Genomic DNA, 27,448 nt, shown 5'->3' on the forward strand with positions numbered 1-27,448 from the left:
TCCTCCTTTCCCTCCATCACAGCAAGGATAAGGATTTTGCTATGGAAATGAGTTATGGGGTTAAGACTTCATCACACCATGAGTAGTTATGAGGTCTTACACCTGTGATCTGAATCTTGGCTGTATCATACCTGGCAGAAGTGGCATGATTTGTGGTATTTGGCCGTGGTATTGACCTTTGTCTTATGAAAGCTTATCTGAATGCTCCTAAAGAAAAGATAACCTGAAATTGGAATTCTACCTTGCCAAGGAAGACTAAACACATTCAATAGATGAATAATCAAGACCCTCTGCAAGAGGGTAGCCTGGATGGCATATTATAATTGAAAACCAGAAGGGAAGGGAAACCATTAAAAAAGGAACTCCTATATAGCCTTCAGAATTAATACAAACATGCTGGAGCTGTGACACTGGATGTCCTTATATAAGCAGCAGCAACAATGATACTTTCTTGTTAAAAAATCAGAGCTGAAGTCTTGCCCTGTGATTAATGGGGGAGTAAATGTAAACTCCAGAGTTCCAGAGTCTCTGTTATTCTAGGCTATGAAGACAAATCCAGCTGACTCATGCAAACTGCCTGCAGTCACAGAAGAACGGATCCAAACTGGTCCTCCACACCTCATGAAGCTGGGGCCCACAGCGTGTAGGCAATACTGGCCATACTGCATTCCTCAAATGCTGCCTCTCCTTCCGTGTCCAAGCACCAAGTGCCGCTGGGCAGTGTTTCCCAGCAGAGTGGGGATGAAGATGTAGGATTTTTTTCTCTCCAGATTCTTCTGTGCACTTCATACTTCATGAAGTGTGCCTGCCATATCGGGAGATGTCTGCTTGTCATGGGCTTCAGGATTTTTCTGGGCTTATATAAGACACCCTTGCTTGAGCCCTAGCTCTGTTTCACATTCTTGTGTTCCCACTGCAATAGAAATCTCAGATGGCAGCTTCATTACCCAGCTAGTGCTCCTGGGACAAGAGGATGGTCACAGCACATGGAGCTCACCACAGATATTGGAACAAGCTGAGAACTCATGCTGTTCTACTAAATGTCAGTCACATACAATGTCTTCCCATGCTCAGGGAAAAAACCACAAGGAGAGCCAACAAAACGTCCCCTAAAAATGTCAGGCAAATCAAAGAAGGGAGTATGTGTCACAACTGCCATCTTATATTCTCGGTGGCTTTCTAAAGCTATAGTATCTGCTAAGCAAGCAACTTGTACATCACCCCAGAAGGAAATGAGAAGTCGGGGTAAGGTGTCTGATGATTCTTGGCTCATCTACACAGAAGTTATTCAACAACAATTCTGTAAACATCCCTCTCCAGAACAGGTATGCTCTATTTTCCTCTTTAATTAAAACTCACGGTGTTAAACTAAACCAGAACAGCCCAGGCTTATTCTGGAAATTAGTCATGAAATTAGTCAGGAATAGCTCCTCCTGAACAACATGTATAAACAAGCCTATAACAATATTTATGGTGTCTGGAATGGTGGAGGACACCTTCACAGATGTATTTTCCAATCCTCCAAGAAACATGTAGTTGTTGTCTTTCTTCCAGCTGGGGGCGGCGAACACTTCTCACCCACGTCTGGCCGTTCCGTTTGTCGCCGCAGGGCCCTTTGAGGGGACGGTGGTGCCCCAGCAACGAGGCCGAGCGCTGCAGGCTGCGCCAGCCCGTGCCCCAAGTTGGCGTGTGCTGGATGCGCTGTGGGCAAGACACACGGCGAGGGGCGACGGATGTATTTTTCCTTTATCCGAGGGGATGGATCACCGACTCGAGGATGCTGTTTAAGAAGATTCCCCTTCCGCGCAGGCCAGCCCCGGCTGCGTGCCGGTACCTGCGTGCCACCTCTCCGGGGACGCCGCACCTCGGGGCGGGCACCCGCGGGGCAGGCGCTTGGAGCGGCCGGCGCTCCGCACCCGCGCGGGTGCCCAGGGACGCAGGCGCGGCCAACCGGGCGCGGCTCCCTGCGCGCAGCCGCCGCCCCCGTGAACGGCAGGTAGTAGGCTCCTTCCCGCGGCCACAGGCAGGCCGGGCCGTGCCGCGCCGCGGCGGGCCGAGCCGAGCCAAGCCATGCCGAGCCGGGCCGCTCGGCGGGCGATGCGCGGCCCCAGCGCTCCGCGCGGCGCGGGCGGGCGGGCGCACCTGGGCGGTGCGCGCGGGCGGGGCGGGGCGCTGGCGGTGAGTGGCAGCGCGGCGCGGGCCAATGGCGGGGCGCGGGCGCGGAGCCGGGCGGGCGGGGCGCGGGGGCTGCGCGGCGGAGCGTGTGCAGCGGCGCGCGGGGCCGCGGCCGGTGTCGGTGCAAGCTGGGGAGAGACCCTGCGGGGGGCGGCGGGGAAGACACGGATCCGGATCCCGCTCCCGCGCGGCGGCGGCGGCAGCCGTGGTGGTGGTGGCGGCGGCGGCGGGAGGAGCCGGAGCGGCGCGCCGTGGAGGAAGGAAGCGCGGGGCTGGCCGCTGCGTGTGCAACCTGGCTGTTCCTGCTGCCCGCGTCCACTCGCGGCTTTTCCTGCCGGCGCTGCCTGACAGCCGCCCGCCGCGGGTGTTGTCGCCGGGGTCTTTGGCGGGAGGGGGAAGAGCGAGCCGTCCTGCACAACCCGGAGGCGTGATTGAAAGCGAGCAATAATTAACTGGAGGAGGAAGAGGAGGACGGGGGTGGAGGAAGACGAAGGAGGAAGGCACCGCGCGGCAGAGCCCAGCCGAGCCAGCGAGCGGCGGCGGGACGCGGCAACTTCGGCCGCAGCGGAGGAGCCGGAGCCGTGACCGCAGCGGCGGCCGCCGCCTCAGCCCGCGCCTGCCCTGCCCGAGGGGGGAGAGCCTCGCCCCCTCCCCGGCCGCCGGACATGTCGGAGCATAAGAGCGTTGATCCCAAGTTATCGACGACGGACAGGGTGGTGAAAGGTGGGTGCTGCGCCCCCGTCGCCCTTTCGGCCGGGTCCTCCCGCCGGGCCCCCTGGAGGGGTCGCGTCCGTCCCTCCTTCCTCGCCCCGGGCAGGTACTGCGGGGCTGCCGGCGGCGCGGCAGCTCAGAGGGGTGGTCTCTGCCCGGGGGCTTGCGCCGGGCCCCAGTGGAGGGTTTGCGGCTTCCCTCGCCTGCCTGCCCGGCGCTACATTGCAGCATTTCCCCCCCTTCCTCCCCCCGCCGCCTCCCCCCCTCCGCCTTGAAGGCGCTGCACAGGGCTGGCGTGAGAGAGAGGGGGAGCCCCAGCTTCCTCCCCCGCCCCGGTGCCTGGGGGAGAGGAGGGCAGGGCTCGGCCCCCTCCCCCAGCCCGCCTGCTCCTCTGGGCATCCCCCATTCCTCCTTCTCCTCCGGACCGCGCTCCCCGGAGCCCCCCCGCAGGCTGCGCCGCCGCCGCTTGTCACTGCCGTTCTGCTCCCCGCATGCAGCAGGGATGCCTGGAGACCTCCCCGCGCCGGCAGCCGGGGCTGCGCTCCCACACCGAGCGCCGCTGCTCGGCTCCCCCGTGCCCCGCTCCCGCAGGGCCGCCCCCGCGGCACCCGCGGCGGGGATGCCGGGCGAGGAGGAGCGGGCCGCGGGCGTTGTGGGAGGCGGCGAAGGCTGCTTCCTCCTCCTCCTCCGTCGCCGTTCTTGCTGACGGCCCGGCCTGCTAGGATGTGAAGTTATCCAGCGGGCGTACCGTGCCCGTGCTCCCGCGTGTGCGCGCAGATGGCCCTGAGGGTGCTCGGCACAAACACGTATGGGCTCCATGATCTTTTCTGTTTCGGAGGTACGCGTGTGCTGCCAGCCTCGGCCGTAAAACAGATCGGAGTTGGGGTTGACAGCACGTTGTGCCCTGCAGTACAGACCAAGGTTTTATTTATTAGGGTGATGCCTGATGTAAATTGCACATGTGCATTTCTCGCTGTGTAGGAAGTGCACGTGTATTTAGTGGTCTGGGTTTTTTGTTTGTTTGTTTTTGTTTGTTTCTTTCCTTCCGCACTGGGCACACAGCCATGTGTACCTATCTCTAGTGTAGTTCACCCTGGTAGGTTATAACCCGTATGCCACGGTGGACAGCACAAATCCTAGGTGCAGCATGCATGTGTCCAGATCCTGGGAAGCTAGGAATAGAAATGGCCTTGAAATACATACACTTCTGAATTTCCATGAATGTATGCCAGAAAAAAACACTCAGTGTAAATGTTATTTGGGAAGATGTGTTATGGTTTTGGGTTTATATTTACATTTACCTTCTTATGCCTTTTCCCTTCTTACTTCATTTTATGCCCCTCCAAAGGACAGATATTATTAGAAATATAATAGCAAGAATTTGAAGAAAATCGCATGTAACTTGTAATATCTGGAATATTTACAATTTAAGTTTCAGTCCATTATATCACCCCAAGAGCAGGCTTTAAAGCCTGTGTTTAGCTGATAGTGGTCTCCTGTAGAAACAACAAATGGCCATCCTGTTAGGAGACTGTGGGGTATTTTTTTTGTTTTAATTTCGTTAATCTGCGTGGTCCTAGCACATGACCAAATGTCCTGATCTCTGCTGTGGCAGAACTTCCTTTGGCTTAAGACAATGTTTGTAATGAATAGGAATTATTTCAGTATTTACAAAACCTTTAGTGCTTTCAGCTCATCTGAATGTGTTTTGTCAGCAATTGCTCTTTGTATTTTTCCCACATGTAAATGTCTCAAACATCTAAACCCACTATTTATAAGAAAAACTTAGTAGTATATGTAGTTAAATACTCTCATAATGCAGCTCAGAAATCAACTTGGTTAAACTGAATTCAAGTCTTGAACAAAAATAACATAGATCTGTGAAGATCTGCTTAACTGGTTCAGGCCTCTATTAAATATTGAAATCCTTTTAAGGTCTTAAAATAGCATCCGAAGAGTGTAGTACACAGTAAACTGATTTTTCATAGGATTATTATTCATGGCATCATAGGCACTTCACACTGTCTTCATATGGATATTAAGGAAATCAAGAAACTGGTGGTAATAAATCACTTTGTTTCTGTCTTATAGGACATGATTTGTACCCTCTTGAGATAAACAACCTGAAATGGGCTTGCAGTGTTAAATGAATACAGATTAATTAAATAAAAAGTTACATTGTGAACGCCTACATAAGTAGTTGAAGTCTTGTTATTTTAGAGAGAAAAACCAGATATTCTAACACTGGTAAGGTGTAACCTGAGAAAGCAAGTTAGTTAAGTTCTTCTAAGTTAGTATATCATATAAAACCTTACTTAAAGGAAATGCCTTTAACATGGATGTAGTCTCTGGATTAATTTTTTCCCTCTGCTTGCCTGTGTGGGATATTTTTGGTTTGATTTTATTATGTTTTGTTGATTTTTTTTTTTTTTTAAACCCTCTCTATTGCTGGTGTGTAAGAGGGGAATGTTTCCTACGAACAGTAACTCTGAGCTGGCTGGTGAAAAATCCTGGTTTGGAACTGTTACGTAACAGTGGGATGGGCTTGGGGGGGGATTACAGTTCCAGCAGCTTTGTGCAAATTGCTTGTGGCTAAGAGCTGCTTCTTCAGGGGGTTGCTGTGGGTTTGGTTTTGTTTTTTGCTTCTTGTGCTTAAAAAGCTCAAATATAAGAGAAGTGGGGTATTTCCATAGGCAAGGATTTAATCTACACTCATTGTTCGTTGCTTTTTGACTTGTCTGAACTGTACTTAAACTGATTTGACTCAAAAATAAAACATGCTTGTAGGATGAGGGGAAAAAGGCTTGGGAGACCCTAATGTTTTTAACATCTTGGTCTTCTGGCTTTGTTATGCATATCTGACACTGTCATATGGTGAGAAGTGTAAAGATGAAATTCAGGTTTGTGTGTAATGGTAAGTTTCCAGAAGCAAATTAATTCCATTTAAAACTGTCTGTTTTGTTGAGCTAAACAAAAAAGTAAAATTAATCCAGAGAGTGCATGCTATGGTTTGAGGGGTACTTTCATTTTACTCTGGTGCTCTCCTGAAGATGGTATGTATGTTGTGATGCAAATTACGCAATTCATCTTTACTCTGGATTTTGTCATGCTGTAGGGGAGCAACACTTTGGTCTCCTGACTGCAAATATGATAAACTGTATATTCAGGTGCATTCAGAAGGTTGTGGGGTCAAGACTCAAGACAACATACTGTTGCAGGAGGTGCTGACTTGATGTACTTATTATTAATTGAAGTTCCTTACCTTTTTGTTAGCGGTATGGTGCAGCTTTCACTTGAACAGAGTTGTCTTAAAAGTTAGTGTCTTTCTTTGGGACTGAGGAAGCTATTCCTTATCTATGCTGCTTCTAACTCCTGAGACTTGCCAGCCAGAGTGTGGGCTTGGTTGTTCTTGTGAAGGTAGGAATACCTGTCCAGGAAAAACTGGACTGAGGATAGTAGCTCATTTCACATGGCTCAGCTGCCTGATGTCAACAGCTTTTGCTCACGATTGACATTAGCAAGATTTGTACCCCACCCATGGGGAAGGAAAGCCATGTGTCATGTTACTTGATCTCCTCAATGTATTTAGTGTTGTGTTAGTGCCTCTGAGGAATACTGCACTAAAGCATAGTAATCCTAAATAAAAACTTTGAAAGTCAACTGGAGTAGTCGCACAAAAAAAAAGTGAAGTCAGTATTTCTTGGAAATCTTGCAATTAGTTAGGTACAATAATTGTTTTGATTTTTTTCTGGTCAGGTCAGATGGTTGTATGCTTTTGTGTGGGTTTTTTGTTTGGTGCTTTTTATTGGAAGTGGAGTTTTAATGAAATAATTCTGTCTTAGCTGTATAGGAGGGCTGTTGCTATGACTTATGATCCTTGGTGTTGTCCTTTCCTCTTGTGTGTTGTGTGGGGATGTGTACATGGTTATATCAGCAGTTGACAACACACACACAATAAAACCAGACACTGCTGTCTCTGAATTTCAAACTGTCATTGTTAAAGCTCTCCTAAAGTGCGGGCTGACAGTTGTTTGTAATATAATATGAATGCCAGCTCTCAATCGATATGCCACCGTCAGTGTTAATTTCAGATTTGTGAGAGGTGAAATTGCTGTCAATAATGGAAACTCTAAACTTCATTGGTAATTCCCATTAGTCCAGGGAGACTTGTGTGTATTCACCAAAGGCTTTTGCTTCAGGCTGGAATCCAGCACTGGTGAGTTGCGGAAGCCTGCCTCTGTCTCCCTCTGAACTGAGTTAAAATTTTCCAGCATAGATGTGTCCTTGAAGTGCTTCTGTGGTTTTTGAGCAATTGTGTTGTCCTGAATGTCTATGATGTTGGTAGATTTGATGTATATTTTGGTATAAATTTGAGTATTACTTATTTATGGCAAGGACCAGAGTTACTTTAATAGTTATAACTATCAGATACAGTAAAGAATGATATGCTTCTCTTTTGAGGATGCTCAAGATTGTGTCTATCTGATCCTCATAAGGAAAAAGTAGGAATCTTTTTGTAGCTGTTCCTGTTGGCATAGGAAAGCTGAATTTACTTTTAATTAATTTTTGTTGTAGTACTTGGAAATATACTGCTTATCCTGAGGAACACTGCATCTGGGTTCAAGGTGGTGTACTGTTAACTAGAGAATCCACCCACAAGCTATGCCAGAAAGGTGGCACTAGTACAGCTAGGGATTATCTTCCCTATCCACTATTACCTTAATTTGAAGAAGCAGATGTACATCAGTTTTAGTAACTCCATAGCTGCAAATCTCCTGATAACTTTATGAAACAAGCTGTGTGAGAGGCACCTAGGAGGAGGAAACAGTTGAATATACTTGGAGAGATACTATCGTTGTTTAGGAAAGAAAACAAGGTTGCTGTGCTATGTTTTTTTTATGTATGTAACTGATATGTTCTTACGTCATGTCAAAACTAAGTTCATACTTGTAAGACCAGTAGATTTTATCAACTGGATGACACTTAGGTGTTGCAGTCTTTGTATGTTTTACATTGTGCAGACCTGTGTGTGTATGTGGTACATGTGTAATGCTCGTGAGGGATTATGAGTGTGGTGCTGAGAAACTTAAACAAAACCAAAGTACAGTCTTTGATGACTATGTGTAATAACGCTGGTGATTTGTTTTGATTTATGAACTCACTGAACCTCTTAGTCATTAAGATAATTTTGTAAATAAGCCCTTTAGTGAAACAAGTCTTTTGCTGTATAGGCATAGGGGGATAATTGTGCACTTGCTGAAGAGTTACAGAGTTATTGCTGCACTCCATAGGTGGGAGGTTTTTCTCATGCTCTGTATGATGAGAGTGGCTTGCTGAGTGTGCTGAGTCGTAGGACTGATATGAAATCACAGGCACAAAATTGCCTTGTTTATGTGTTAAAACCCTTTTGTATGCTTCTGAATTCCTCATTGGCTAAAGCTGCCTTCTATTGCCTGCTCTTTTTGACTAAGCCTCAGTAGGGAGCTGGTGCCTTTAATACCACTGTTCATAATCTGGAAAGCAGAGTACATACTGGATGATATCAGCATTTAACTTAATTGGAAAATATGAACCAGTTGAGGTCATTTTCTATAGGGGAATGTTGAAGAGAACAGTTGTTTTCTCTCTGTTATCCATACCCAAATTGAATGGTATTTACTTCCACCATATGCATACCCCTTAGAGATGATAGTTGTTGCATCAATATGCTTGCATTTCAGTGCAGGTTGTGCCAGGAAGATAATGTGCAAAATATATTTACCTTTGTTTATATAACTTGATATTTTAAATTATCTTTTTTGTAGTTCTAGGCTTCTAGAACTCAGCACAGTGTTTTCCATCTGGTATTTCTAAAGGGATTTTCTATCAAAAGTGATTTTGGGTAATGTCAATGAATAAGGACCTACAGCTTGGCTGCATCATCTTCCTTGTTTTTTTTTTTCCAATTTATTATGTTTTGCTGGGTGGTTCCTACTTATAGTACAAAAGCAGGACTATAAGCTAAATTTGGTACTCCATTTAAGTGTGAATATTAACTTATTTTAGGCTTCTGAGTGATGTTGAAGCAGTTTATAGTGGGGATTAGTTTCTTCTTCATAGCTTCAAGGAATGTGGAAAAAAGTACTTCCTTGAAAGTATTTTAAGATGGAGAGATACTGCTTAACACTTACTGTAAGCATGCCATAAAAGAAGCCACAAGTTTCTGAAGTAAAAACCACTTCAGATCATCTTCATGAAAAGGTTCCTTCTTATATTCTTTTGTATGTGGTTTCATGAATCAAATATAGGCTGTGATTTCACAATGGTTCTTCAGCTGAACACTCAATATCCTCTTGTGATAATCAGTCATTTACCTTGACTTTCCCCTATAAAAGATCATTTTGTCTACTCAGTAATGGTGGAAGGTATCATCCCAGTTTTGAAAACCATTATACTACATGTGCAGCCTAAGTATGCATGTTCATCTTAGTGTGTGGCTCACTGAATGGTCTGCCACTTGGGTTGTAGATTGAAATGTATAATTGCTGGATGTGGTACTCCAGGTAGGTACATACTTACTGTTTTCCTGTAATTACTGACTGAGGGAAGAGATTGGACATCATATGTGGAAAACCAGGAAGATGATAAGTGCTATGATGGTAAATCATTCTCTTAAAGGTAAAAATCTCAATGAATTCCCACCCTATTTACTATTCCCCCAGAAAGCTGCCACTGTTGAAATAACACCTCCAGAGTAGTATCTCCTTGACAGTCATCTATGTGTGTTTCAAATTGACTGATAGCTCTATTTATAAGAGAGCTTAGGCATGGTAACATTGATACAGCAACACTGCTGTATGAGGAGAACATGACTGTTTTAAGATCACTTTAGGATGCCAGCATCATCTCCAGCTAACTGTCAACTAACACCATTTATGTTTGGAGCTGGAGAGGAAAAGCAGCAGAGTGGGAAGGCACCACTCATTAAAAATGGTGGTTTTAATTAGAAGTTAGTTCTTGTGTCTTGGGGTGTCTTGTGTGTCTAAGGTGTAGATAGCATCCTTTCACTTCAGGGTGCATTAAACCAGTTTTCAAAAACATTTCATTTGAAAACTGTCTATCAATCAAACTTCTTTCTACTTTTAATTAAAAGCTGTGCTGAACTTCTGTTGCAGCTCCTTTATCTTTTCATCAAGTTGGGTTTTTAATGCTTTCTCCTTCTCAGATTTCAAAATGCCCTTTTCCTGTCTATTCCTGTCTTGCATTTCTAACACCTCTTCTTTCCTTGTTGCTCTTACACTTATTTGCTTATTGCTAAATATGATGAGCAGCCTAAGTGCTGCCTGGTGGATTTGAGTGATCTGGGTGCATTTATTTAATGGAAGAGGTTCACAGAACACTGTATCTTTCCTTTTGGTGTATCTCTATGTGCCTGGAGAAGCCTGTGAGAACAAGGGAAGTATATTCTGCCTCTTCTAAGACTTGTGTTGTAACTCTGCAGCCAGCTGCTGACTGTAGCTTTCTTTTCAGTGAATAGCTCCACTGTCAGTGTGCTGCTCAAGATCTACCCAGCTTGTCACAGAAGGATGTCTCTATTCTGCAGCTCAGCTGCTGCTTGCAGGTTTCTTGCAGTTTATGTTGAACACTCATAGTATGACTGTTTCAGCTTGTGTGGTTTGTAAAGCCAGCATGGATGGGACAGCGTGTTCTCGGTTAACTTGGAAGGGAGGTGGTATGTGCCCTTGTGCTTTGGTGCTTTTATAATCAGACATGCAAGTTAGTTAGCAATGAAAGGTAAGAATTGGTGAAGTTGGTAATCCTTGAGAGGAATCCTGAGGTTCACCATAGATGAGTGAATTTTAAAACTCCCACCTTAAATTTAAGGCTTAGAAGGTGCAGAACCTAGTCTGTATGGAGATTGTATCAAACCTTTGTGGAAAAGAAAGGGAAAAATCATGCTGAAAAAGGGTTGTATAAAATCTTTGAAAAAAGTTGCAGCTATTTTTCATCTTTCAGATAGGCATATCTGGGTTAATAAAATCAAGTTTTCAAAATTAAAAAGTGCTGTAATGTGATCAAACATGTACTGATGGAGACAGGTGTTGGTATAACAGAATTCTATCCTATATTCTTTTTCTCCATCGCATGTTTTAGAGGTGGAGCATTTTATTGCATCAGATTGCTGTTTGCCAAAGTACTTTGAATTATCTTGACTTTTGCACAATGTAGAGCTGATGGAATGAAGAAAAAAAACCCCTAAAATTGCTATAGAACAAATTCTGCTGCAATTTTTGTCTAATACTTCCTAATTGTGCAGATGATGTTTTTGTACAATGTTGCCATAAGAAAGGAAGTGCACTTTAATCTTCTGATTGGAATGGTGAAAGTAACATGTTACTTTATGGCTTATGCAGATGTGATGCTACAGAGAGGCTTATGACAGTCACTCTGGGCATTGTTCAGTAGCCTTAATTATTAGAATCCAGACTATCCAAAACTAGAATTTTGGCCTCATGTATAATAAAATCCAAACTATCCAAAACTAGAATTTTGGCCACATGGCCTCATGTGCTTAGATTTTTATTTTTAATTTAGACTTCTGTGAGTACCTTTGAAGGTACGGTTTACAATTTAACTTTTTTATTCTTTTTTTTTAATTTGGTGATAGTGACAGATGAGTAACTATGTGGCTGCATAAAGTTTCAGGGCTGTTCATGTTTTGAAGTGACTGTCATTTGGAAAGAAATCCTTTGCAGTCTAGATAAATGTCCCAAAGTGAGAAAAAGAGGCTCAGCTTCTAACTTGTTATCTGTTGCTAAGTTTGGCTGTAAGTACATGTTTAACAATTATTCCTTCCTTTGAATAAGGAAGTTTCATTGTCATAGGTTTTTTTGTTGCAGCTGTGTTTGTTACTTATTACTGTGTCCCATGCTTCTGCCACAAAAATGGGTCAAAGCAGTGTATGTTTAGGTCATCATCTTTCCAAAGTATTTGGAATTTCTCTGGCAGTGTTTTTGTGTCTTAAAGTGAGAAAGTGGTGAAATGAATTCTAATTTTCTTCATGAATTATTTGTTTTCTTGGTAACTATAGGGAAGATAAAAAGCAGCGCAGGATTGGATTTCTTTCTGGTCCAGAGCTCTATATGGATGACCTTGGAGGGGAGGACACATTGCTGGAGAGGAACCTATATTCTGTCATTTTCTTGAGAAATTACATAAAATTACTTGAAGTAGTATGCTTCAAGTTCTGTGGAGATTTTATGTGAGAACACATGCTTTCTTTTAGCTTTTTCTCCATATGTCAAGGAGTAATGCTCCATTAGAGAGAGTTGTATCTGAAAATTATTTCTGCATCTATATGTGTGTATATATATATATGAATTTTTCCATTTTAACCTTTTCTTTGCATTTGTGTACTTGAATCTTTATGAAAAAATCTGATTTAGTTCATGTATAGTTCAGTTAACAAAACAAAAGCTTCTAGATGGTGATGCCTACCCTGTTCTTGGCTCCAGAGAAAAGATGTTTCATCTTTGTCTTTGAACTTGAGACTTTTAGTCAGTACACCTCTTTTCAAAAAACAAAAAAACCAAAAAAAAAACCCACAAAAAAAACAAACCAGGATTTATTAGCTGAATTATCTTTTTATTACTGGAAAAGACAATTTTGATAATTTAATACCTGATATTTACCATTATTTTGTATGTAGTTTAACATAATTGATAATTTGAATAAAGATCCATTCATAATAAAATCCCTTCCTATCCCCCCAAAATACTCAAAACCAACCTGTGAACAGAAATTAAAAAATAAAATCGAACAGGATTTAAATTATTTCTTAGTCTTTTTTCCATGATGCTTGCCAAGTTTCAGTTTGATGTAGATTACAATGGTCATACTGTGTTACAATCTTTAAAAAAGTGCAACTGGTCATTAGCTGCAATGGCATGAACAGCTGTAGTATTTTATGACAACAGCTGGGAACAATCTAGTTCTCTTCAATAACTTTCTTTTGTTGTTTCTTTCATGCCATTTTTAAAACGAGAAAATGAGATTACTGTATTTGTTCTCTATTTTACACCAGGGATTTCTTCATAGGCAGTGGTGGCAATTACGTATCAAAATACGGCATTGCTGTTTGTGACTTGGAACATTTCCCCCTGCAGGACCTGTTTCATAACCCGCTGAAATCTGTGGGAGGTGGAGTCTTTCATTAACTTGAGTAAACTGTGAATCAAGTTGTCATCCTAGGATTTCTTATTTTGGCCTTCCCTTTTCAGTGCATGATTTCTCTTTGGTTTAAACTACTTTGTTATATTTGATCTTTTACAGCATTAGCACTTATTTTAAGAGTGAGCTAAGTGCCTTTCTACTTTGCAGTGCTCATTTACCAAGTGAGGATGAACTTGTCTGTTTGTAGGTGGCTGGTTTGCTAAGAAAGTTTGCCTCGTTGTTGCTCTCTCTTTGGAAGTGTAGTCTAAAATGTTTTCTGTGTATGTGCATATGGTTGTTTTTTATTGCTGGAAAAACAAGCAGAAGACTTTGTGTATATATGTTCTTTCTGTGCCCCTTTACAAAGAAGTTTTCTTCAGTAGTTAACACATTTGGGTCACCTTAAATACAACAAATTTAACTTCTTTTTCAGATAGAATAGAGTAACTTAAAATTACATGGGTAGTACTAAAGATATCAGCAGGTATGGGAACATTATTTACTTCCCTGAGAAACCTGTTCTTGTGTGTGGTAGTGTCTGTGATTACTAGAGGGGAGCCTAATGGCATTACCTGGTGTATTGGGACGACAGATGGAGAGTTTGGGAAGAAGAAATGAAAAGCACAGTGGGCAAGGGGGTGTGTATTCAGTGCAGTGATGTGTTACTAAGGGAATTTAGAACTAAGGTAGTTTAAAAATCCAAAAGCAGGGAGCTGCTTTGGTGCTGTTTTGCTTCACTAGCCCTGTTGGCTCAGGTGAATGTCCTGGAGGTACCTGTGCAGCGAGGCAGGAAGCTGGGTGGTAGATTCTGGGGAGCTTGACTCTCAAAAAGCAGAGAACTGGCAAAGGCAGTTGGTGAAATTTTTAGTTAGTCATATGCTCTGTGTGTATACCTCTAAGTTTATTTAGATTATCAGAGAACAAACTTTATGCATATTTAAAAAAAAAAAATTGCTGAGATGAAGTGCTTACAGTTTCTGTTAACCATAACAACTTTTAATCTAGCTTTGTTATCAGTAAGAAGGAGGGAAAAATGACTTTAGGATCCTGTGTTTGGAGCATCCTGAGATAAGGTTACTTTTGGTAATTGGAAGAGATAAATGAACTCAAAAAAATCTCATACTTGTACTAGATAAGGAGAAGAACCTGCACTCATTTCAGTTGAGAGATCAGTTTTAGCTTCTGGGCTGTTGGCTGCCTCATCAGGTATGGTTTGATTTTTTTTTTTTTTTGGTTTTTGCCCATCTTTTATAATTTAATTTCCTGCTTTCCACTTCACTGGAGGAATAGTGTATCCATAATTTTTATGAATGATGTGTCAATCTCAATGAAAAAGCACAAGCTGTGACAGCTTCACAGGAGCCCAGAATAGTTAAGGCTGGGAGGGACCTCTGGAGATCATCTGGGCCAGCCCCAGCTCTCTCAGCCTTTAATCATAGAAGAGATTGCCTTTGTCCTGTAAGTCATCTTTGTGGTGCTTTGCTGGGCTCTTGGCAATTGGTCCATATCTCACAGCTTGTGGGACATGTGAAAGTACATGGAAGTTAATTTATACGTACAGAGAGCTTGTACATTAGGGAATAGCATACTTCTATCCTTTTAACAAGGTACTCTTCCTTCCCTGGAGCTCTGAATCTCAGGTGACACCTCATATGCAAATACTGTTTGTTTACTACAGAGAAGATCAGGGATATCACTGTCATTTACAGAAATTTTAAATGCAGGTGAATTTTTTGTACACTTAACCTCACATTTTGTACCCTATTGTAGCAGACAATATTTTGCTATAGGTTATTTGTATAACCTTGGCTTATCTCAGAAGTACTGCCCATCAGCAAGTTACTCTGCAGATATCTTTTTGGTTATAATGCAGTTGCTCTGGCTTCTGAAAGTGTGTTAGACTCTTTGCATTCACCTCTTGATTTATGGAGACAGAGGTTTTTATGGGTCACCTTAGAGAATTTGTCAAGATCCTTCATGACTGCATAAAGACAGTTGTTGCCAGCAGGTTGATAGAGGTGAATCCTCTGCTCAGCATTGGTGAGTCCATACCTCAAGTGCTGGATTCAGTTCTAGTCTCCCCAGTGTGAGAAAAACATGGATGTACTGGAACAAGTTCAGTGCTGGTGCACAGATTTCTCCTGGGACTGGAGAAATCTGAGAGAACTGGGGCCACTGAGTGTGGAAAGGCAAGGCTCAGAGAGGCCTTATCTGGCTGTATAAAAGCTGGTTGTAGGAAGCGGAGAAGGGGCAGCCGAGATCTTTTCAGTAGTGCCCAGTGACAGGGCAAGAGGTAATGGGCACTAATTGACAGCTCTCACAGTAAGTTTCTGCTTTTTGCTCAGAGAGGTTGTGGAGTTCCATCCTTGGAGTAATTCAAAAGCCATCTTGATGGGGCCCTGTGCAGCTGGCTGTGGCTGGCCCTGCTCGAGGACAGGTGTTGGTTGGAGCAGCTGACCAACAGAGGTCCCCTTTCAACCTCAACCCTTCTGTGATCACCTTTTACTCAGCTCTCTTAAGTGGGTAATTAAAATGCTTCATCAATTCCGAGACCTTTTGACCAAACACAAAATACAGAAATCTCCCTTAAAAATGCAAAGTTATGGCTGCTAATAAGGTGTTCTATGGGAAGAATGCTTTGTGTTGCTAAGGGTCTACCATGTAAATAATTATCTTAGCATAGCAGCAAGATATGTTGCACTGGGAAGATACTATATTTGAATTAATGTATCCATATGTAGCTAGTAGTGTTGCTGGCAAAACATTTTCACAGATCACTCTTGAGAATTTTCAGAATCTCCCAAGCCATGTGCAGCTCTGGAGCTTGGTGTGGCTTGAAAGCAGGACAGATAGTATGACCCCTACACTTCACTTTGGACAACTGTAAGAAAAAGGGAAAGAAAGCTTTTATAGAAATCTTCTGTAGTTACTGCCAGTGTTTCTAATATGACTATCAGAAAGGTCCAGTTTCTGATTACTGGAAGGAAGTAGGTATCTTTCCCTAGTTCATGGTTCATCTGATTTTTTCATAGTGGCATGACAATTGAAATTTAGAGGGATGGCAATTGTCTTTCAACACTGACACTCTCTGGCATGTTTTTTTTCTTCGCTGCTTTCTCGTGTTTGTTTCCTTATGAGGGTGAATGTTGCCCTTTAAACCTGACTAGGTTGCCCTTTAAACTGAATCTTGCATGTGTTAATATAAAATCAAACCTGAGATAAGGGAATCTCTTGATGTGGGCAACAGAATGAAAATAAGCACCTGGAAAAGTTCAGAGTATGACAAAATTATGCTGGCTGCTTCAGAAAAGTTAGTAGAGCAACCATAGTAGGAGTTTTGAGCAAGTTCTGTAGGTGGCATCACCTTCATGGATAAGTAATCTGGAAAATGGAGGTAATACTTTCTTTTGGAAGTGTGGCTTCCAGGGTTGCTCAGTTGACTAGATACTAGAGGAAAAAGACAGATACTTTAATTTAAAGCATGAATTGCCTTGTTGTAGTATATATCATAACATAAAATAAAATCTAGGGCAAACATACATCCCCACAAAAGAAGCTCTGAAATACTCTGTGTTGTAGGAGGTTGGGAAAGCAATAGGCTGGATTTATTACTGGTTCAGTGTAAAACAACCATCTGGAAGGATGCTGCTTGAAGTTAAGGAAAAGTCACAAGAGAAATTTGAATTACCTTTTGTTTTCTGCTTCAGCATCTACACATTTAAGTAATTCAAAGTAGAAAGGAGTATTAGCTTTCAGTAGTGAGAACTGCTGAGCATGTTAAATGACTCAGAGAGGATAGTTAGCTATTTATTCATGTTTGTGTATCTGCAGCATGGTAGAAGTTTCTGTCAGAGGTCTTAATTTCTCTTCAAAGAAACAACCAGAAAAATGGTCCATATAGACAATGTGTTTGTGCACAGTAGGACTATAATATCCTACAAACATCTTCCTGAGATCAGCAGATGCTCCTAAACTTTACTGTAGAACTGGAAATAGAAAAATCCTGGATGTTTGTGATTGGATAGTAAATACAAGGCATGCTGCTAGTTAGTTTCTGACAGAATAGCATTCCCTGTTTGTGTAAGTCTGCCTGTTTCTGGTTCGATGCACTGCAGCTGGAGAGGAGTATGTCTACCAGAACCATTCTGTAAGGGAAAGGTGAGTGTTAAAACCTTTCTTCTTGAAACCCCACCAATTTCCTCTGTAGCATTTAACTTCCCATTCAGATAGGGAGATAGCTGTGTGTAGTTGTGTTGCCAGGCAGATGATGCAGAGGCAAAAACATTAATACTTCGTGCTATGTACCGAAGACTTTTTGCGTCTTTTCAATTCTATAAGTGCCTTAGGTTACAGGTTACTAACTCTGAATTCCTGAGTTAACCAAAATGAATGCCTTTTGATTATTAAGGAAAAAAAAAAAAGCTAAACCTAAGGAACACAAACCCCTCTTCCCAGATCAAAAAACATCTTAGAAAAAATGATGCATATGTACGTGACTTTTTTCCTTCTTTCCCTTTATAAGCAAATTTGGAGTCTCCATTAAGAAAGGATGTTTTCTTGCATTGGCGGCCTAACTGCTATAAAACCTGTGTTAATATGGGCTGTTTAATGTCATGCCTTTCTCCTGTACCAAGGAAATGGTGATGACTGGAATGCATGTCATCAACTTCTGTAATCAAGGTACTTGAAATATTTACAATACCGTGATTACAGGAAAGCTTCTTATGTACACATACACACACATTGTAGCTGCCTTATATATTTTGGCCTTTCAAGTTTACATCCTCATTTGTCTCCTAATCTCATGTGGAGTTTGTTTTTTATCTAAGATGCTTGGCAAAAATTAATAAAATACGAACTTCTTTATCTGCTATGTGAGGTTTGCCATGTGGACACTTACAAAATATCCTAGTGAAATGAAACGGGAGAAAAGAGCAAAGTTTGAAGCTTTTTACAGGCTGAAACCAAGCACTCCAATGTCTATTGAAGGTGCCAAATTCTGTGTTAGGGGCTTGTCTGTTGAGAATCTAAAATTTTTTCATGGATCCAGTGAATGGAACTGAACAGCAGGGGGATAAATCCTGAAACAGATTTGCTGGAAAAGCCTGTTTGGAAGGACACCTCAAATGACCAGGACTAACCTACAAAAAAATACCCATCCATATTACTTTCTGTAGGTGTGAGATGCAGAGGAGTTTAGGTCTGCTATGCTTTATTTCTATTGTGTGCAAGAGCTGTGACCAGTTGGTGCCATGCTTGGCTAAAAAAGCCAGTTATATGTAGACACTACTCCTGCTTATTTTTTCAGATTCTGATAGTCAGCCCAGTGGGAAATAATAAGGTATCCCAGAATAATTACAGCTGTAGTATTTCCTGTCTGATGGGCAAAGTTCACAGGAAACCTTCTAAAGCATGACTACAGACTCATTTAATTGAATCCATATTCTAAACTGGGCAAACCTGGACTGAGTCCAGGGCATGAAACTGGAGAGGGCTGGGTGGCACTAATAGGTGGTGTTCTCCTGTAACTAGATTGCCAGGCATCTGTTGCAGGAGGTATTGGAGAATGTGCTCACCCAGTGGTAGTCAAAGAAACTTGGATTACTCCTTGCTGGGGATCTTGTAGAATTTTTTATGCTGGTGCCTGGAGCTCTAAAATGAGGCTGTTATAAGTGGTTTTGCTATCCTGGCATGAGGACAATAGCCACAGCAAGAGGATATGGATTTTTGTTTTATTGTTAGACTGAAATTGTGGAATAAAGTCCTTCTTTTCCCTGCTGGGATGAAGGGTGAGCTATATCTTATGCTCTGTGCACCTGTGTAAAACATTTATGTTTGACCTTTGCTTTTCTTATGCAGTCTATAGTCTGTTTAGACCTGGGTTTCATGTAACTTGTACCAAAAGTGAAGTGCATTTTTTTTTTTGCTTGCCCCTCTTCCTATGGAAAAGGAAGGAGTTCAGGCCTTACATTGCAGATTGTCGTTGTTCAATTAAATTAATGTTCTTTGTGAAAAGAGGGTGATGTAAGAACAAGAAGTGAAAAATAGTGTTAGAAAATCATGCCCTCATTTGTGGCTGTGTAGCTTTTGTCTTCCTTGAGAACTGAGGGTTCCTCTTTCATGCCTGGCTGACTGATGTGCCCTGCCCTGTTGAGCTGTGCAGTCTGTCTTCCCAAACAGGCTGTAGCAGGTTTTTTAAAGCTCTTTTTGAGAATTTCCGATTTTGCTGTTTTTTTTTTTTTTTTTAAGGTGTACAGTCCCCTCCCCTAAAGGTTGCCTTTTGTATGCTGATGTACATAAACTACCTCAAGGTTTTCTTAAAGAATAGTGGAAGCAAGCCCACTAGTTCTCCCAGGAGAAAAGTGCAGTGAGGTTAGTGGTATTCCTTTTACTTCCCTTTTGGTTTTGTTCACTCCTATGCCTTGTAAAACAGCCAGGAAGATTTGTCACGAATCATGTTTATTTCTTCGTATGCAGAATATAATCCAATGTTGTATTTTATTTTCCTTCAATAAGTCTTCCAAAATCCCAACAGCAGAGTCACAAATGGCATTTTATTCTTCTCATTTGGAATCTAGTGCCCCAATCTGTTCCATCAATATTTCTTTCAAAATAGTGCCACTTGTTATTACCTGTCTGGTGAAAGCAATAGATTTGGCATGCATATATGTGTATTGTTCTCCTTGTAGAGTTTTGTTTTTTTCTTAACTTAGAGTATATATATTCCCTGCCACCTCCCCTCAGGTGTAGCAAACATGATCTCCACAACTAGGATTCCAGAACAAAAGCAGGTTTAATCTTTAAATGAGAGTATGAATTGTTACTGTGAAGCCTTGACTCCAAAATCATTTGTAGTGTTTTCAGTAGCAAAATCTTCTTCATTTTCTCTGGAGGAGTCACAGCTTTTCCTTTTTGTCTCTTTTTAAACTGGAATACTTGTTACCTTTTACTAACTCTACTTGAATTGTTACAGAAGGAACACAGTGGGGCTGTCTGCAGAACAATATGTAAAAGTTTACAGTGAGAAGTTTAAGTCTATTGCTTTTGCAGCACCTTTTATTTTTGATTTGTCTTTTCTCTGATGTAACTTCACTGAAATCCAGGGTCTCTCTGGATTGGGAAGTGTGTGAAAGGCCAAAATGTCTCATTCAGACAATGACTCAGATGTGCAGTCACTTAACTCTCCAAAGGCTTTGTTGTATCTTAGAACTGAGTGTACACTGCTCTGCTCTATCCTCCGACCTGGAGGATGTTCATGGGCACTTAGCCAAGTACAGATTATCCCAAACCTTGGAAACTGCTTGGATCCCAGTATAGTTTGCAGTAATTTGTTTTTATATAGTAGCAATTAAGACACTCTCTGAAAAGCCTCCTAAATTTTTAGAATGAAGAAGTTTTATTTTCTCTAATACATACCTTCCTAAGGCAAAGTGATTATTCTTTAAGATCTGAATCTTCTGTGGTGATTTTTCTCCCCCAAGAAAATCTATCCGGAATTAATAAAAGAGCTGTATATAGAGAATAAATTGCTTGCAACTTCTCAGAGAAAGTGTTAAAAATTGAAAACATCATAAATATACAGCATTAGAGAGAACTACTAAGAAATAATTGTTCATGTTTTTATCTTGCTAGGGTGGCAACAATTAAAAAAGTGGTTTTGCAATTCAAGTAGAAGTTGACATTGCTCTTAATAAAGGCTTGTGCATTTAATGAAAAGAAGGACCAAGATTTGTTCTGCTTGCAGAACAGCTCATTCTGTGGGTTAGAGATGATGGCTTGCAGAGGGAGTGATGGTGGTGTCTGGAGAGGAGACCCTGTGCCACTTTATTTTCCTTCACATTTATCCCTTGCCTCTTCCCGTCCTCCCCCACTTTTTTCTTCTTACTGAACTGTGTTGCTTTGTGACATGATCCCAAAGACAAAGAAAACAAAGTGTCTTGAAAAGTCGGTGTTCTTTCTTTGAGATCTGGTGGCAGAAAGCTTTTGGAAAAATACCCAATTCTAGTAAGTACAGAAAATCAGATCAAATATTATGTGAGAGACTACTTCCATTTTGGTCACTGCAAATGAGAAGAAAATTATATTCTTATAGCACTTTCCTAGCTGAGGTGAGCTGTCAGGAGAATCATCCATATGGAAATATTTGCATACAGAAGTAAAAAAGGTTGTGTAGGTCTAAGTTGGTATTCCTTTTATATATATATGTCACTTTAAAGTTATTGTTGCTTTTTTACAAAAAACAACTTTCCATCTAAACTCAGTTAGATGAAAAGAAGCTGAAGGGGATATATGCAGATGTTTATATAACTTTTTCAGTGTTTTATACTGGAGTAGTATTCTTATGCCTCTCGATACTGGACTGGACATGAGCAGAAATGGACCAGTCTTTTTAATCTTGTCTAATGAAGTACTTGCTTCAGCTGTTTGGAGACTGTTTTGCTTTTAATTCAACTAATATAAGAGCCAGTGAAGGCTGTCAAGTGGTTGCATATTTGCAAGAGGCAGTGGTTTGGCTACTGAGCATGCAGAGCAGTCACAAGGATGGGTGGCTTAGCACAGCCCCTGTGGCTTACCTGCACTTTGTTCAGGAAAACCTCTCTGGGGAAGGGTGACAAGCTTGTGCCTGAGCCAGCTAACTGAAGTGACAAGTGCAGCCATTTCTCTCTTTCCCCCTCCCCCCCTTTTTAAATTTTTTTTTATTTGCTGATGCAGGTTGGTGGTATGGCTGAGGAACCAGTGGCTCCACACACTGGCTGTAGTTCTCTCTGTACCAGCAGTCAGTCCTTTCTAAATGTATCAGATAAGCAAAACAATTTATAGAGGGCTGAGTAAATTAATTTTAAAGATTGGTAAATACTGTTTGCCTTTTATCTGTTAACCTAAACAGTTTCTGTAAATAGCTGCTGGTAAATGATCTTCACTAAGTTCTATGAAAAGAAAGTATTTAGTTTTAGATTAGTTCAAGAGGCCAAAGGAGTTTAGTTGTCTGTGATGGTAAGTTCTCAAATCACAAAATCATATATGGGTGGTCTTGAGACAGGCTAATTAAATGTAGTAGGAAGATTTAATTCAAAGATCAAGCTTTCTCTTTTAGTTTTCTCTTTTTTCTGTTCTTGAAAGGTTAGTTATTTTTCTCCAGAATGACGTAACTTGGTGTTTTTTGGAAATTACCAATACCTACTTAGAACGATTAGTAGAGCAGTTTCAGTGTAGTGCTTTTGTAAACATCTGCAAAAGGCTGGAGTTTGATACTTTGTTGTTTTGTAGAAGTGGAGTTGGACTAAAGCACTTTTTCCTGCTTATTCTTCATTTTCTGTTCCATGGTTAGCTGGAAGATAATTAAGAGGCGTAGTATCCTGTCTGTGAGGGAGGTACAATGCTTGAAATTTTCTTGCAAAGCCTAGAAGATGACCTGTTTTCTCAGAGTCTTGCCTAAAGCCAAGTCCAAAATGCTTAATGATGTATTTTTGGTACTAGTGCCAGGTCTTGCTCATCTTACAATGTCTTGCCGGTGAATATAAAACTTGCAGTTCTTTTTAAATTTTGTCATCCTCTTGCTTTAACTTGGTGATATAAAGTACTAGGAACATCTCTGACATCCATTTTCTCTTGATCTTGAAATTATTTTTTGTTTTATAATATATAAGAAAAATTTGTGTCAAATGAATTCTACTGCCACCTATCCTTCTGGGCGGAATGGAGGGTGACTGCCCAGGTTAACTACTGAACAGCAGTAACCTCTGCTTGCCAAGGATGTCTTGGTTGTTGTTCCCTTCCATGTGAGAGCAGGACTTGCTGCTTATGGCCTGATTCCTTCTATAGTCTTCCACGATCCAGACAGAGCAGATTCAGCATTTCTAGTGCTGTTGCCATGATTCCTGTAACATAATACAGGTCAGGAGACTCTCACCTCATGTTAGGAAGGACCTGTGATATTCTGCATGGTGTAGGATTAAGAGCCTCTGTGCCACTCTAAAATGTTTTTCTTTCTGTAGAAGGAGGGAGGAGAGAAGATAAGGGTCTTCTGCTTTCTGCTTCCCAATGTGAAGCTTGTTAGGTCATTGCAAAAACTTAGAATTATTTCATCTGTGATGCAAGGCACAAGGCTAACTACTTAACCAACTAAATAACTAACTAGAATAACAGACTAAATTCACTATTAAATATCTATTCTAAAATGAAGAATCATAAGACCATTTTGTAGAACATCTGATAATGCATCTGAAAATGGTAAAGTACAGCTATGGATGTGCTTATTCCTTTTTGTTGATTTTTGCATATTTGAAAAACTGCAGTAACTTCTTTAAAAAGGCTTAATTGGGTTGAGCATTTCAGCTTTTTAAATGACTATGTGCAGTATATGAACTATTATATTCTCCAAAGATGAAGTGTAAAAACAAGTTGTGCATTTTTTAAAATCAACAAAGGAGGAAGTAAACTTGCTATATTGCCTTTTAAATAGAATATTCTGTACATTTTGGTTTCATACAGAAATCTTTTCCTATACTGGAAACTCCTGAATGGATACAGGGCTGCCTTTACACTGCAACATTTGTCCATGTGTAGGAGCATTTCCTTGTAAACCTCATTACCAGTGTTGTAGCAGAACTTTCTTCTAGCTGTGTTCAGAACATAGGCTCTTGTGACTTTAAAATATAATCCTTACTGTTTGAGTGCAACACTGAGAATGAGGCCTCTGTAAATAGATCCAAATCCATATTTGTGGGTGGGAACATGTGAGGTTTTATGGTGTTTTTTTAATCTGATATCTTGAGACAAGCAGCTGCCTCTTAACATCACTCAAGGGGCTGCAAAATTGAATTAATCAGACATGCTTCTTTGACTGATATTTGGAAACTAATAGCAATCCTGTCACTGTCCATGGTCAGCTGAATTTCACCCAGCTGGAAATCCCAGTGGCGTTCTCTGTTTGTAGTGGAGAAAGCTGAGCCACTGGCCAGACCTTTGCCTGTTGACCTTCTGCAGTGATTTCCACCTCCCCTGTGGAAGTCTCCTGCTCACTGAGGGGGAATAATTTGGGCCCTGAGTTTGTTGGAATCTTCTGTAGTCCTGGACATCCTTAGTGGTTAGAGCATGGAAGATTATAGATCTGGGCTTCCAGGTTGATCTTTTTTGCATCCATCTCTCTTTTTTGGGATCAAATAATTGAGGCTGAACAGAAATTACATTTGGCCAGATGATTTGTGCCTCATTAGGCATTATTAGGATCGTCTTTTTTTTTTTTTAAATACAGAATGTACGTATCATTCATATGTTGGAAATACACCAAGGGAACTCCAAAGCAGAAGAACCAAAAATGAAACTAGCTAGCTAATCACAGAAGACCAACACTATTTTGTGCTGGAATTATGATGCTGGAAATTATGATGCTCATAGTCTCTGCAGATGAGTCAGTAGTGCTCTGCCAGCCAGGAGGGCCACCCATGTGCTGGGGTACATCAGGCACAGCATTGCTGACCAAGCCAGGGAGGGGATTGTCCTGCTCTGCTCTGCACTGGGTGGCCTCCCCTTGAATCCTTGGGGCAGTTTGGGCACCACAACATAAGAAAGATATGAAGCTATTAGAGAGCATCTGTAGGAGGGTAATGAGGCTGGTGAATGGAGGGGACACCTTATGAGGAGCAGCTGAGGTCGCTTGGTTTTTTTCAGCCTGGGAGAGGCTGAGGGTGCTGTCTTCACATTCTCGCAAGGGAAAGCAGAGAGGCAGGTACCTATCTCTTTTGTGACCTGTTACCAAGGGAATGTTTGGTATCGGGAAGAGGTTTTTCACCCAGCAGTTGGCTGGGCACTGGAACAGGCTGCAGCAAGCTCTGTCTGAGTTTAAGGAGTGTTTGAACTATGCTTTTAAGCACATGGTGGGATTCTTTGGGTGTTCTGTGCATGGCCAGGAGTTGGACTTGATGATCCTGATGGGTCTCTTCCAACTTAGCATATTCTATGATTTTAGTCACTGACTCTGTCCTTTAAAGTTCAGAAAAAAATAATTGCAGTACTTGAATGTCTACAGGTGCAGTATGAATATATTTCACATAATTTTCTAAAGTCTGCCAGGTTTCCTGTGGGTAGTATATTAACTGTTTTTTTTGACATTATGTATAAAGCTTGAAAGACATGAATCTGATGGCTAAAAGCTTACTCCATATTTCTGTATTGAATTGTTTAAAGATCCATTGGAGTCTGCTAACTGCAAAACAAAAACAGAAAGAAATTTATCCCACGCTAATGTAGCATCAGTTATATGTACAACATACTGTAACCTTCCAAACTGGCATGAAAAGCTCAAAACTTTTGAAAGGCTGGAGGATGCATGGCATGTATGGGATACTGACAATTTTCTTTTGCATGCCTGTGCTTCCTTCCAGTCTGGCAGTGGAGGGTGGAAAGCTCCTCCAGGGATGGTGCAGTGGCTGTTGAGTATTGTCCAACTGCTCCCAGGCGTCTCCCACCCTTCTCTGAACACCATGCTCTGGTGCCTGGTATTCCTGGTCATGAAGTCAGACGACAGAAATATTTCCCACACCTGGGTTGTGTGGATGATGCCTCAGTAGATTTCCTCACTCATTTTCCATTGAAATGTGGAGATATCTGCCTGGGACACAGATTGGAAAGTACACTGTCATGGCTTTGTGTCTTGGGCTGTGGCTGTAATTATGGTATGAAAGTAAAAGTTAGGGAGGGAGAGTTGCTCCCATGCAGTGTAACATGGCATATGGCTCACCAGTGATGCCAGTAATGTCGGTGCCATTTGCTTTGGGTGTTTGTTTATGCCAGGAGGTGTCAAGCTGAAGGCTCTGTGCCCCAAGGGGGTGAGCAAGACAGTGACAGAGGTGTATGGTTCTGCTGGCAGCACAGCAGGAACCTCTTGCTGGATATTTTGTTGAGAATATTCAACTACTTGACCTGTTGAACATTTTGTCTGTCAGTTCAGATTAATGCAGATGCTAATGTGCTCTCAGAGCAGTTTTGGATATTATTAGTTGCACATTTGTGAAAGTCTTCTCCTTGATAAATTTTTACTATGTGTGTTTAATAACTTGGGTGTAAAGCCCTGACTCTCCCTCAAGCCTGGGGGAGCCTTGGTGTGAAGCATGTAACAAATGAAAAACTTGGCTCGATCCAAAAAATGGGGTTTCATTTCTTTTCAGATGGCTCTCTTGCTGCTCTCTCTATATAAATGTTGTCTCTCACCTTAAAAGTAAAATAAAATCTGAATAATTAATACAATTAGTGATTGACAAGAGGAAGCAAGGCTTTTGGAGTTTTTGTGACTGCTGAGGTGTCTACTTGACAATTAAAATGAAGTTTGTAGAAACTGAGAATAGAAAATTTATTTAAACTCTAAGCATGCTTTCATTAAATGTTTTTCCTTTTTTTTTGCAAGTGGACTTCCAAACCTTGTTGAACAGAAGCATAGTGATATGAAATAGAAACCATTAGAAAGGAAGACCAGTGTTCATGTGTTTCCTGTTTTATCATTATTTTGTGTTTAACTTGTCAGTGGCAAGATTCGCATGACCTAAAACATCCTTTTGAAGCAAATTTGCCAACTTATATGACTGTGCTTATTTTTCTGCATTTTGAAGAACTCCCTAGTGGGTTCATGAAAAGGCTGACTTTTATTATGATACATGATATTGTGAATTATCAAATACTGCTTTATTTTACCTCACTCAAAGGAAATGAAGTACGGATGACCTTAATTTAGTTAGTTAGTAGTAGGTGATCCTTGTACTTTTTGGTATTTAACTTATAGAAAAAACATGTATGACTGAAGCGTGAGAAACGTGCATTTCTCTTTTTGTATGAATAAGTGAGAATTTAATTGCTCCCCTAAGGAACAGGATTTAGTTTATACATGTGTGCCTCCTTTTAGAATGTAACAGATACATTACTGTTCTCCCTTGGTCAGTCTTGCATGAAACAGGAAAAAGAAAAGCAAAGCTTTTGCTTTTCTTCAAACTACAAAATTACAACACTATGTAAAAACTCTGATGTGACTTTATAAGTTAGGTTTTCAGTTTTGGATACTTCTTTGGGCAGTCTCTAAAACTACAGAGAAGGTTTAATAGTAAGGTGGAAGAATGAGGAGATGAATTGTTCCTGGGCTCACCCAAAGCGGTGGGATCAAGGTGGCTTCCCAGGTCCATGTACGTGTTTCAGTTACGTCATGACTCCATCTTGGGATGAGAAATTATGGCTAGCATATTTTTCCCTCTGCTGGGCTCTCCTCTGCTGTATTTTCCAACAAGAGGAAGCTTGTGTATGGTGTCTGGCAGGGTGCCGTGCAGCCTAGCCCTGGGCAGAGCTGCTGGATGCTGGGTGGGCTGTGGAAGGTACCTGCAGCTGGGCT

At 41.6% G+C, this 27,448-nt stretch overlaps 1 protein-coding gene across 5 annotated transcripts in view; it reads left to right on the forward strand.

The window, feature by feature from the left end:
- Window positions 1-2,256: 2,256 nt before the first annotated feature.
- The window catches only part of PPP3CA (protein phosphatase 3 catalytic subunit alpha), a 170,099-nt gene continuing 144,907 nt past the window's right edge, over window positions 2,257-27,448 (forward strand). Inside the window, exon 1 of one of the 5 annotated variants that reach the window (XM_021531440.4) lies at window positions 2,257-2,898. In XM_021531440.4, coding sequence (XP_021387115.1) covers window positions 2,841-2,898 — 58 coding nt within the window. In that variant the 5' untranslated portion in view covers window positions 2,257-2,840. Of the gene's footprint in view, window positions 2,899-3,545; window positions 3,725-3,752; window positions 5,801-27,448 lie in introns of those variants that run through there. The other 4 variants (XM_021531441.4, XM_085579038.1, XM_085579040.1 and 1 more) reach the window with 4 other exon arrangements.

The sequence above is a fragment of the Lonchura striata genome, chromosome 4 (genome assembly GCF_050655825.1).
Source record: "Lonchura striata isolate lonStrDom1 chromosome 4, ASM5065582v1, whole genome shotgun sequence".
Taxonomy (NCBI): Eukaryota; Metazoa; Chordata; class Aves; order Passeriformes; family Estrildidae; genus Lonchura; species Lonchura striata.